Source organism: Dendrobates tinctorius, unplaced genomic scaffold (assembly GCF_039654945.1).
Source record: "Dendrobates tinctorius isolate UK_male_01 unplaced genomic scaffold, ASM3965494v1 ptg000181l, whole genome shotgun sequence".
NCBI lineage: Eukaryota > Metazoa > Chordata > Amphibia > Anura > Dendrobatidae > Dendrobates > Dendrobates tinctorius.
The window spans coordinates 9,689,018-9,702,593 of record NW_027361848.1 but is presented as its reverse complement, the minus strand read 5'-3'; the positions used below and the strand labels follow the sequence as shown (position 1 = coordinate 9,702,593).

General features: G+C 43.2%; 1 protein-coding gene across 5 annotated transcripts in view; it reads left to right on the top strand.

Moving 5' to 3' along the window:
• GNPAT (glyceronephosphate O-acyltransferase) overlaps nt 1–13,576 on the top strand; it is a 447,736-nt gene that overhangs the window by 203,182 nt on the left and 230,978 nt on the right. For all 5 annotated transcript variants that reach the window (XM_073551868.1, XM_073551870.1, XM_073551869.1 and 2 more), the window contains 3 exons: nt 10,812–10,963; nt 11,049–11,179; nt 11,509–11,732. In XM_073551868.1, coding sequence (XP_073407969.1) covers nt 10,812–10,963; nt 11,049–11,179; nt 11,509–11,732 — 507 coding nt within the window. The remainder of the gene's footprint in view (nt 1–10,811; nt 10,964–11,048; nt 11,180–11,508; nt 11,733–13,576) is intronic.

Sequence of the window (13,576 nt, the reverse complement as noted above, 5' to 3'; positions counted from 1 at the left end):
TATGGGATGGAGGATATGTATGACGGGTATATGGGCACGGGACTATGGGATGGAGGATATGTATGATGGGTATATGGGCATGGGACTATGAGATGAAGGATGTGTGATGGGTATATAGGCACTCGACTATGGGATGGCGAATATGTATGATGGATATATGGGCATGGGACTATGGGATGGAGGATGTGTGATGGGTATATGGGCATGGGACTATGGGATGGAGGATATGTATGATGGGTATACGGGCACGGGCCTATGGGATCGTGGATATGTATGATGGGTATATGGGCACGGGACTATGGGATGGAGGATAATTATAATTTGCTATAACTAACCACAGTTAGTTACTATGCCCGGGTAGCGCCTTGCTGGCGGTCAAGGTGCTGAGATTGCTAACAGCCGCCAAACTAGTAACAGTTACACACTTTATCATTTAATTACTGTGCTCTCCACCTGCCCAATTAGAATGGTCCCACAGGCAGTAGTTATGTTCCCATCCTGATCTCCTTCTTGTAGTAATATGCCCCATCATTGTCCCCTTCTTTTAGTAATGATCATCATGATCCCCTTCATGTAGAAATGTCCCATCATGATCCCATTCATGCAGAAATATGCCCCATCATGATCCCCTTCATGTAGAAATATGCCACATCGTGATCCCCTTCATGTAGAAATATGCCACATCGTGATCCCCTTCATGTAGACATATGCCACATCGTGATCCCCTTCATGAAGAAATATGCCCCATCGTAATCCCCTTCATGCAAAAATATTCCCCATCATGATCCCGTTTATGTAGAAATATGCCCCATCGTGATCCCCTTCATGTAGAAATATGCCCCATCATGATCCCGTTTATGTAGAAATATGCCCCATCGTGATCCCCTTCATGTAGAAATATGCCCCATCGTGATCCCCTTCATGTAGAAATATGCCCCATCATGATCCCCATCTTGTAGAAATTGCCCATTCCACCACCTCCATCATTTCCCTCTACCCCACCACCATCATTGTCCCTCTCCCCATCACTCCCATCATTGGCCTTTTCCCCATCACCGCCATCATTGTCCTCCCCATCACTGGCCCTCTCCCCATCACTCCCATCATTGGCCCTCTCCCCATCACTGGCCTTCTCCCTGTCACTCCCATCATTGTCCCTCTCCCCATCACCGCCATCACTGGCCCTCTCCACACACACAGGGCCACACTCACCACACACAGGCACACTCACAACACACACACACACAGCGGCCACACTCACCTCTCCGTGCTCCGTCAGCTTCCTACCTGTCACTTCCTAACACACATTGAGAGGCGCGACCGCAACTGGATGACATCATTCAGCTCCGTGGCCGCGCCACTCAATGTGTGTGAGGAAGCCGCACCTCTGAACAGTGAGGCGAGGCCGAGGCCGCATGCTAGCTGAGAGGGCTCTACGTGCCCTGTCTGGCACGGGTGCCATAGGTTCGCCATCACTGATATATACAAAATGTCCAACTGGGGGTCTGTATGTAGGGAGGCAAGGCAAAAACTTAGAACATGGATGAATTCTCATCGCCATACAATAAAAGAAAAGATAGATTACCTGTGGCTAAACAGTTTTTTATCACTAATCACAGCACCATGGACATGAAATTACTAGTATTAAAAGATAACTTCAAATCTCAGAGAGTCAGAAGTGTCTGAAAGTACAAACTTACGACAACTGTTGACACACTCAGAACTGGAATAAATGTGTCGTATGGGTTTTTGTATTTCTATATCAAGTAAGGAATGTGCTCCTCAGACCTTGTGGAGACATCACAACCTCGGACCAGACCTCAGTCACAGGACAATAAAACTTCCACACTCCTTATCTGTGAACTTTTCCAATATTTACGGCCACAACTATTTATCCCTCTTCCTTAATGATAGTTCTGATTCACGTCACTTGTTGTATCTATTGCATCATTTCTGTGTCTTATTGTGTATAAATATGTGACCTTTCAGATTTTGTGCTTTTCTTTGCCTGATGAAGAGACCTGAGTAATCTTGAAAGCTTGCAATTTGCTACCATCCTTTCAGTTAGCCATTAAAAGGTATCAACCACTGAGGACTCTCAAATTGTAATCCTTTTCTATGTACTGGCTAACACAATACAAAGATATATATCTTTCCTGTATCAATTTTTCCAGTACGTTCCTCAGGACAGCACACCAGGAGGTGGTCCTTCCTTGACCTATACAGGGACAGGATCACATAGAGATTAAAATGTCCCTACTACCTCCACTGTTTTTCCACTCCCTTCAAGGGATAGTCGCATGACACTTTCTCCTAGGGGGAAGATATTCTATCTTGTGGAGCTTCATTGTACAGACGCAAGTGGGAATAGGGGGTCACAGCTTTTTATTCCCCTTGTCAAGCAGTCTGGGGGCAAATACCTTTCTGGGCAGAGGTCCCTCAGCCATCAATCACTGTATCGGTGTACGGACTGTAATGCAGCGGTAGCACACTTATGCAGTGAGGAGGCAGTGACCCAACAAAGTTCCAACACAAAGTCTGTTTAATGCAGTTACTTCACATTATTAATGTCGAATTAACACAAGTGCATAGCATTAATGTCCAATTCACAGCACTACATAGTACCCAGTATCCTACGGATCGCAGCCGGGCACATATCCTCTGGATTACACAGTCACTAAACTCGCCGGTCCACCTTCATGACCTATTACCGTGGGCGACTGCACCGCCGTGTTAATGTCTCTTTAGTCACAGCTTTCTATAGTACACAATATCCTACAGTTTACAGTCACTAAACACGCTAGTCCTCCTTCGGGCACAGGACTGTCTACCTCCAGTTCCGCCGAGCACAAGACAGTCCACCTCTGAGACTAGCTGCTGTGGGCAACTGCACTGCTATGTCTGCTTTGGGTGCCAGGCTCCTGAGCTGTCTTGGCTCCGCTGGCCTGTGTTGCCTCAAACAAATGGAGCTCTGCAAAGTCGACTGCTCTGTACTCCTTCAAACACCAGACTGACACTGGACCTGACACACCCATACCCTTTACTGTAGGGATTTTAACAGGGATCTGTGGCCTTCAGCCACATGGAAAACCTGGACCGGGAATGAAATGGACTGCACGTCTACCATCCTGCAGTCTGTTTCAAAGCACCAAAAAAAACCCACAGAGCAGGTTTTCCCTAAATCTGCCTTTGACACTAGCATGCCTAAGACTAACACTTATTTTAAGTCTGCATTGCAATCACAGCTATGCCTGTGACTGCAATGCACCCCCATGGCCTCAATACACCTCTGTGCACATCCTGGGGAGAACACACAGCGCCTCCTACATGTGACACCAGTCACTGCTTCACTGGACTCTGATGGAATTGGGGGGTCTCGGCCATCCCTTCACCTTACCAAACTGTCCAGGGGCCAGCACCTCTTTAGGCATAGGTCCCTCAGCCATTAGCCATGCTGTGCACTATCTACAGTAATGCAGCATCCTGGTTGTGACGCCGCTTCCCTCCATGGTGGGCTCTCGGCATTACCAGCTTTCCCTGTAATCCAGAGTCGAAAGTTATGAGGGAAGGGGGTAGAGCCACAGGGTGGTGTGGAGGCAGCACAGGTAAGTGCACTGTGTAAATGATGTTTCGATGGGCCAAGCCTCTGGGATGATATTAGCCACTTGCCTCTTTGCCAAAGCTGGGCCTTGGGTTTCAGGTGCTAACGTCTTGCTTCAGTAACGAAAGCTAGGTTTCATGCCTCTGATCTAAAGATAGGCTGCATGTCCAGGCTTTGTCATAGTTTGACTTCTTCAGTTTGCTGCTCATGTCATGGCTCCAACTCTTCGGTTGTTTGCATGCATGGTTTGGCTGCACAGGACCTCATGATTTGTTTTTAGAGTTTTTAAATGTGCTGACGCCTCATGTTTGTCCTCATTTTATGGTTGAATAACACACAGTTGTTTCCACTATTGTTTTGCCAGACCAGGCTTAGTCTGACTACTCAATCTATAGGAGGGCATATAATGTTAATGCAGCACATTATCTCGTATATATGGAGACTGCTCTTTAGGTGTGCCTCTTGATGAGTTAATTGGCTACTTCAGGTGGTGCTAGCCTGACAACTGAGTTGTACCACTGAAAGTTAAGGTTTATCCTGAATTCACAGATGGATTAAAAATAAATCCGAGCATGACTCAGAGCCAGGGTCTTGCTTCGTGCCTCATGCCTCAGACTGCGGCTCCTACTTCAAGCCTCATGCCTCAGAGTGCAGCTCTAGCTTCGGGCCTCACTCCTTGGAGCCTGGCTTTGGTTTCGGGCCTCACGCCAAAGAGCATGGCTCTGACTTTGGACCTCAGAGCGCGACTCTGGCTTCAGGCCTCACTCCTCAGAGCGCGGCTCTCGCTTCGGGCATCACTCCTCAGAGTGCGGCTCTGGTTTGGGCCTCACGCCTCAGAGCGCGGCTCTGGCTTTGGGCCCCACGCCTCAGATCGCGGCGCGGGCCCCATGCCTCGCAGCGGGCTCGAGCCTCGCGTAGAAGTAAAAGATTATTAGGAAAATCTGTGGCTATTCCCTCATATATTTGCACTATATAGTGGAATTGTCTTTATGTCTGTGTGCTTCCTAGTTGAGTGAGCCCAAGTTTGATTATCTGGCACTGTTACGAAGCAAAAAAAAAGATACTTTCTTTTTGCATATGTCTGCACAAGTCTCTTATTTAGGGGCAAATTCAAACCCAATGCCTTGGGGATTGGGGATACAGTCCATCACTGAGTATGCAGTCTGTCTCTTTTGGGAAGGCTTCTGGTCACATATTAGGAGCTACGGGTATATCACATCAGTTCATAATTTGTGCCTGTCTGTCTGTCTGTCTGTCTGTATGTCTGTGTGTATATATACACAGTGGGATCGGAAAGTGTTCAGACCCCTTTAAATGTTTCACTCTTTGTTTCCTAGCAGCCCTTTGGTAAATTCAAAAAAGTTATTTTTTTCTCATTAATGTACACTTTGCACCCCATCTTGACAGAAAAAATCAGAAATGTAGACATCTTTGCAAATTTATTAAAAAGAAAAACTGAAATATCACATGGTCCTAAGTATTCAGACCCTTTGCTCAGTATTGAGTAGAAGCACCCTTTTAAGCTAGTACAGCCATGTGTCTTCTTGGGAATGATGCAACAAGTTTTTCACACCTGAAATTTGGGGATCCTCTGCCATTCTTCCTTGCAGATTCTCTCCAGTTCCGTCAGGTTGGCTGGTGAACGTTGCTGGACAGCCATTTTCAGGTCTCTCCAGAGATGCTCAATTGGGTTTAGGTCAGGGCTCTGGCTGGGCCAGTCAGGAATGGTCACAGAGTTGTTCTGAAGCCATTCCTTTGTTATTTTAGCTGTGTGCTTAGGGTCATTGTCTTGTTGTAAGGTGAACCTTCAGCCAAGTCTGAGGTCCAGAGCACTCTGGAAGAGGTTTTCATCCATAATATCTCTGTATTTGGCCACATAGATGTTTCCTTCAGTTGCAGCCAGTCATCCTTCCATGCAGCTGAAAAACACCCCCATAGCATGATGCTGCCACCACCATGTTTCACTGTTGGGATTGTATTGGGTAGGTGATGAGCAATGCCTGGTTTTCTCCACACATACCGCTTAGAATTATCACCAAAAAGTTTTATCTTTGTCTCATCAGACCAGAGAATCTTATTTCTCATAATCTGGGAGTCCTTCATGTGTTTTTTTAGCAAACTCTCTGCAGGCTTTCATATGTCTGGCACTGAGGAGAGGCTTCTATCAGGCCACTCTGCCATAAAGGCCCGACTGGTGTAGGGCTGCTTTGATAGTTGACTTTGTGGAACTTTCTCCCATCTCCCTACTGCATCTGTGGAGCTCAGCCACTGTGATCTTGGGGATCTTCTTTACCGCTCTCACCAAGGCTCTTCTCCCACGATTGCTGAGTTTGGCTGGACAGCCAGGTCTAGGAAGTCTTCTGGTGGTCACAAACTTCTTCCATTTAAGGATTATGGAGGCCACTGTGCTCTTAGGTACCTTGAGTACTTCAGAAATTATTTTGTAACCTTGGCCAGATGTGTGCCATGCCATAATTCTCATTTGGTCTGACATGCACTGTGAGCTATGATGTCTTATATAGACAGGTGTGTGCCTTTGCAAATCAAGTGCTATCAGTTTAATTAAGGGTATGTGCACACGTTACGGATTCGTGCGCGGATTTTTCCGTGCAGAATCTGCAGGTAAAATGACCTGCGTTTTGCCTGAAGATTTAGTGCAGGTTTGCTGCGGATTTTCTGCAGATTTTGTGTGGATATCGCCTGTGTTTTTACACCTGCGGATCCCTATAATGGAAGAGGTGTAAAAACGCTGCGGATTCCGCACAAAGAATTGACATGCTGCAGAAAATAAACTGCTGCAAATCTGCACGGAATTTTCCGCAGCATGTGCACAGCGGATTTGGTTTTCCATAGGTTTACATGGTACTGTACACCGCATGTAAAACAGCTGCGGATCCGCAGGGCCAAATCCGCAACGTGTGCACATACCCTAAACCAGCTGGACTCCAGCGAAGGAGTAAAACCATCTCAAGGAGGATCACAAGGCAATTGACAACATGTGACTTAAATGAGTGTCTGAGCAAAGGGTCTGAATTCTTATGACCTTGTGATATTTCAGGGTTTCTTTTTTAACCCCTTCATGACCAGAGCTTTTTCCGCTTTCATTTTTCGCTCCTCTTCTTTCCAGAGCCATAACTTTTTTATTTTTCTGTCGGCATGGCCATGTGAGGGCCTCTTTTTTGCCGGACAAGTTGTACTTTTGAATGACACCATTGTTTTTAGCATGTCATGTACTCGAAAACAGGGAAACAATTCCAAGTGCAGTGAAGTTGCAAAAGAAGTGCAATCCCATACTTGATTTTGTTTGGCTCGCTCTTTTGCTAGGTTCACTGAATGCTAAAACTGCCATTATGATTCTCCAGGTCATTACAGGTTCATAGACACTAAACATGTCTAGGTTCTTTTTTATCTAAGTGGTGACAAAAAATCCAAAGTTTGCTAAAAAAAAAAATTGTGCCATTTTCCGAGACCCATGGTGTCTCCATTTTTCGTGATCTCGGGTTGGGTGAGAGCTTATTTTTTGCGTGCTGTGCTGATGTTTTTAATGATAAAACTTTTGTGCAGATACGTTCTTTTGATCGCCCGTTATTGAATTTTAATGCAATGTTGCGGCGACCAAAAAACGTAATTCTGGCGTTTAGCTATCAGGTTAATCCTTTTTTTTTATTGATTGAGCGATTCTGAACCGCCGGAGCCCACATCAAAGCAGGGGATACTGACATCGGACGTACCATACTGTCCGATGTCAGTAAGGGGTTAATAAATTTGGTAAATTTTCTACATTTCTGGGTTTTTTTCAGTCAAGATGGGGTGCAGACTGTACATTAATGAGAAAAAAATGAACTTTTTTGAAATTACCAAATGGCTGCAATGGAACAAAGAGTGAAAAATTTAAAGGGGTCTGAATACTTTCTGTACCCATTGTATAATATTTTGGCACAACCAATGGTAAAGTGCATTTATTGAGGCCGCTTTATTCAATACCAGAGTTTAAAATCCCTCTGTAATCATCATCAGTATCACGGGAGTGATGAGCCACTCTCCACTACCAGATGGTGTGATGATGAACCCCGGAGTGTTGTATGTTTCTTTAGCTTCAATAGTGGTCCAGTTCCTTACTTGAGGCCTAAGGATTTCTGGATTTAGAATAGATGTGCTCCTGGGTGTGTAATGTATAAATGTCTCAATTCTATGCCCATTTATAAATATCCTAAAGGCTTTTAGATTAGTCTTTCTTCAATCCAGGGCCTCTGTTCTACAGGACTCCTTTTCAGGGCCACCATCAGGGCATTATGGTCCTTGCTCGTATATGGGGCCTGGTGAGCAGAAGGAAAACTTCTGCTCACTGGGCCTTAGGGGAAGGGTTGGGTGTCTGTGCACATTTAGTTTACGACTGGAGCTTTCCTGAAGATCTGCGAACATCAAGAGAACGGCAGATCGCGCTGCTCGGAGCTCCCTCCACACCTTGTAGGGACTTGCTGGTGATAGCGCCTTACGCAATGATGTCTGCACACTGGACAATGGAAAGGAGCTGCAGTGGATGAGAGGTAAGTATGAAAAACTAAATTAAATGGGTGTGGGCGAGCATGTTGAATTGAGGGGTGTGAACGGGAAACATTAAATGATGCTGTTTTGAGAGTGCGGTGGTGGAGGGCAAATAATGATGGATTGGGTTGGGGGATGGGAGACAGCAAATGAAGGTGGAGGGTGGAGAGATTAAATGGTGATATGAACGTGTAGGATTTTATAGGATTATGTATTGAAGGTGAATGGGGAGAGCAAATGATTATGAATAGTGACAGAAGGTGGGGAACAGCAAATGATTATAACTTGAGGGGCTCTTGGTGAGCAAATAATTATAAATTGAGATTGAGGAGTGTGGAACAGCAAATTATGATGACTTGAGGGTGAGTGAAAGCAAATGATTATGAATTGAGAGTGGGGGAGAGCAAATGATGAATTGGGGGAGTCCTGCTACTTTGCAGGGTGGCACCTGTTGCTTTTTTCTTCATCTGACATAGTGTAGAAATTGGGGAAAAAGTGGGGAATGTGCTCTGGAAGTGGTGCTCTAGATAACTGTTATTTTCGAGTCCTGGCTGGAAGAAGTGATGACGGTCTGTGCTGGATGAAGAAGAAAAGCTAAGTTAAGGACTTAAACTAGAGATGTCACTGGTGAGTCAGTGTGGTTCCTGTACAATTACACTATACACAGAGCTCCTGTGTATAGTGTCACTAGTGATCACTGTATTACCTGTACACTGGCACTATACACTGTATGCTATGTACAGAGAACCTACATATATTGCCACTAATGGTAGTATTAGTATTGTGTTTTCTTTATTACTGATCAGTATTGTAGTATTCAGTCCCTATGGGATGGTAATATGTGATCTGCTCATGGTGTGGCAGTACTTGTCCCATGTATGTGGTATTATACAGTCACTATGTAATGTCAATATGTGGTCTTCTCATGGTGTGGCTATATTTTTTTCTTGTATGTGGTATTATTGACCATTTTAATAAAATGTATGTGACATATTCCCTTAAAGAAAAAAAAATAAAAATATACCTAAAAAGAATATTGGTACTGTATTTTAACAAATGTTTAATAGGTTAGAGTAGGACCCTGCTAAAGAGTCTACTTTTTGTGATGGCAGCTTAAAAAGTCTTTTGGCCAAAACAACAGCTGATGGCTGTATATGTGATATGGTGTTTAGTGGGAACTGTTAATGTGTGATTGGTGAGGACGTGTTGCAGAAGTGAAGTTTTTCCAAGAGTGGGAGGGTGGACTGTGGAAGGTTCGAGGGGTGGAGGTGGAGTTGAGCCTAAAAATTTTTGCCAGTGTTGGGTCCTGAAATTCCTGGTGGCAGCCCTTCTATTTTTGGTATAGTAAGCTGTTCCATTACCAGAGTTTATTTAATTAGGGGCCCAGGGGAACTAGTGAAAGAACAGTCCTGTTTTATTAAGCACGTGCAAGTTTATTATTGGTCAAGAATAGTCTTCATTATAGCTCTAGCGGTGGATACCACTATCTTTTGCTGTGCGATAAGAGGTGATCAATATCTATTCTATGGCTGCGGTGTTTATAAGTATAATTTATCTTATAGTTATGGGGGTTCATCATTGGTTTTGTGGTACCACAGTAGGTGTGTCACTCTCTTTGTTTTCAGCCGTATAATTTGTCTACCACATTTATGCTAAGTATTTGGCATTATACATCACTATGGTGATTTATCTTTACAAAGATTTAATCCTTTTAATCTGTATAATCATGGCTAAAACTGGGTATATTGTGCCTGCTTAGGGATCTGTAGATGCACTTCATAGGTTTTCAAGTGCTTGGTAAATTGATTCTATTGTCTATTTTCTCTTGATTATACAGATCAGTTGCTGTACCTAACTATGGTCTTTTAGGATTTCTGTACCTCCTGGAGTTATTTCTCTGGTATAACTCCTGTGTGCTCTCTGGAGGGATGGACTGGAAAAGAGGAATTAGACCTACCAGTAATTCTGTTTCCAGGTAGTTCCTCTGGACAGCACCATTATTTCTCCTTCACTATGCTTTGTGTTACTGATCAGTTTCTAGAGGGTCCTGTAGACCATTTGCATCCATCCTTATGTTGTAATATGAAAGACACTGGAGGGTGGAGTTAGGAGGGGCCTTTTGTCCTGTGGGACTACGTGGAAATGGAATTACCGGTAGGTTTAATCCCCCTTTTTTCAACTCTAAAATAATGAAAAACTGGGTAAGTTTGATATCACGGTAATCGTACTGATGACAATTCTGATGTCAAGTCGTTTTTACCACACAATGGACGAAGTAAAGACAATTCCCAAAAAACAATGTCAGAATTATGTGGGGTTTTTTTTCGCAATTTCACTGCACTTGGAATTTTTTTCCACTACGTTATGTGGTAAAAAGGATGGCATTATGCAAAACTACAATTTGTCCTGCAAAAAAGTAGGCCCTTATATGTTTGTGGATGAAAAAATAAAAAAGTTATGGCGCTTGGAAGAAGCGGAAAACTCAAAAGGAAATTTTTATTAAGCAGCTTTTGATATTAACACTCTATTGTAATACCATTTTAGCATTTTTTATATTTATATTAATGAGAAAATGTATGTGCCTGCCAATATATATAGATATATGTAATATTTATATATATATATATATATATACTGTATATATATTTTTATTTTTATTTTGCAGGACTTCTGAGCGTGGTCATGGAGCCATTTTTCAAAGGAGAAGTGTTTGATACTTACCTGGTACCTGTAAGTATCAGCTATGAGAGAATACTGGAGGAGACACTTTATGCATATGAGCTTCTTGGAGTGCCAAAACCAAGGGAATCCACATCAGTAAGGTTTACTTCAGTGTTACAATTGCAGTGGTATTACTTGAATGCTAACAGTGCTTTTGATTAGCTGCCATGACTTCTTTCAGGGATTGATCAAAGCCAGGAAAATACTTAGTGATGACTTTGGAAGTATTCATGTATATTTCGGAAAACCCTTGTCATTGCGATCATTGACACCCGGAAGACTAAATCGCTCTCAGTATAACCTTATTCCCAGGTATTGTGGCTTTCTTTATAGAAGATACCAATTCTGATTCACTTGTGTAAATATCTTGTCTATATTCTTTAGTATTCCTTATGAGATAGGGAAAAGAAAAGAATATTTTGATAGGTTGTAATTTACCCTGCGTTGCGTTTTGGCAATATAACTCTAATAATACTAGTGATGCAATATAATAGAGCATACTTGGATAACAACTTTTATATGACTGTTTATTCATAGTCAGAGAGTAACACGTTACTGATTAAAAATATGTCTGTGTTTAATACATTGAGGCAATAAATAGTATAACATTTATCATAAATTGTGGCATTTGAACACTTCAGACATCTTTCTCAACGACCTTCAGAAGAAATGCAGAAGTTCAACTCTGATGTGGCATATCAAGTAGAATTGCAGCAAGTAGCCAATATGGTGCTTAGTCCTGGAGTCTTGATTGCAGCCATTTTACTACAAAGTATTCCATCTCTGAACTTCAGCGTTTTAGTTGAAAGAACCATTTGGCTAAAAGATCTAACCGAAGGCTTTGGTGGATGTCTAGAATGGCCTGGTGAGTAAGATACAGCAACACATTTAGTTGGTATTTGTGTAAAGTAACTGATCATCCGAAAGGGAATAATTCATCTAGGTGAACATATAATCCCTCTAAAAATAATCTTTATTTAAGGTTTTAAAAACACCAATACACCGTTTAACATAGACTATTAAAAGGTAATAATTATACTCAAGGAGAAAAAGACTTGTATTCCACTATAATAGATACACAATGTGAATAGGTCCTTTTGTAAAGATATATATATATAATAGATATACAACTATACAACATCATGGACTGGTGATTTCCTATCTAGATGCCTAAACTGCTACCGCCTATCTGCAGAGGTTGGCACCCTTAACACAATGATATATGGTGCTCCCACTCATCGGTGCACCCCACATCGGTGCTCATATGGTACGCCCGCTATTGGTAAGACAGGGTAACATGACAGCGTAAAAGGCTTAAGGTGAGGTTAGGTTACAATACTAAAAATCCGGTATCTAATATATAAAGCTCAAAGTGTGTATGTATGTGTGTATGTATGTATGTATGTATGTATGTATGTATGTATGTATGTGTGTGTGTGTGTGTGTGTGTGTGTGTGTGTGTGTGTGTGTGTATGTGTGTATGTCCGGGATAGGCATCCGCACCGTCGCAGCTACAGCCACAAAATTTGGCACAGTCACACGTCTGGACCCCGAGAGCGTCCTAAGCTATGTTGTGAGGCGAAATTTTAACCCCACACGTTCCAATTCACCAAACAATTTTGCCCCTATCTACATACTGGGGGGAAAAGTGTGTGCGTGTCAAGCCCCGCCCCTCATTATGATGTCACAATGCCCCTATTTGCATACTGGGGAAGCAGTGTGTGCGCGTCAAGCCCCGCCCCTCATTATGATGTCACAATGGTTGCCATGGCGATGCTGATGTCATCATAGGTTGCAAGCCCCGCCGCCGCTCATTATGATGTCATAATGGTTTACTATGGAATGGAGGATGTGTGATGAGTATATGGGCACCAGACTATGGGATGGAGGATATGTATGATGGGTATATGGGAACGGGACTATGGGATGGGGGATGTGTGATGGGTATATGGGCACTGGACTATGGGATGGCGAATATGTATATGAGCATGGGACTATGAGATGGAGGATGTGTGATGGGTTTATGGGCACGGGACTATGGGATGGAGGATGTGTGATGGGTATATGGGCACTGGACTATGGGATGGAGGATATGTATGACGGGTATATGGGCACGGGACTATGGGGTGGTGGATATGTATATGGGCACAGGACTACGGGATGGAGGATGTGTGATGGGTATATGGGCACGGGATTATGGGATGGAGGATGTGTGATGGGTATATGGGCACTATATTGACAAAATAGGTGAACTTAGAGACCAATGGTTAAAACCGCACTGTGCAAACAGACTCCTGGTGGGGTAACACATTCTCTTTTTTTAAATCTAGCTAATTGGTTTAATGGCCTAGCAGGATGGATTTTTGGCATTGTACAGACTTGTATGCAAATTTTGTTGTTTTGCTTATTGCTTTATGTAGCCGTAAAAGCGCTAATATATGTATTACTTAAGCTGCTGAATAATGTATGTGTGAAAAAATAATCTAAGGCTGAACCTTCTGTAGTGTATCATAGACCCCAGATAGCCGTTGCTGATGGGGAAAGTGAGTGTCCACTCTGAGGGTGGATAGGTGAAGCAGGTAGGAAGCCCCCTTATGGGTACTAGACCCATGAGACAGTAGCTCCTTTGTGGACATCAGCTGACCCTGTGGCAAAAGTTATACCATTTACAAAAGGGGGAAATTGATATAGAAGGTTTGCCTTCATATC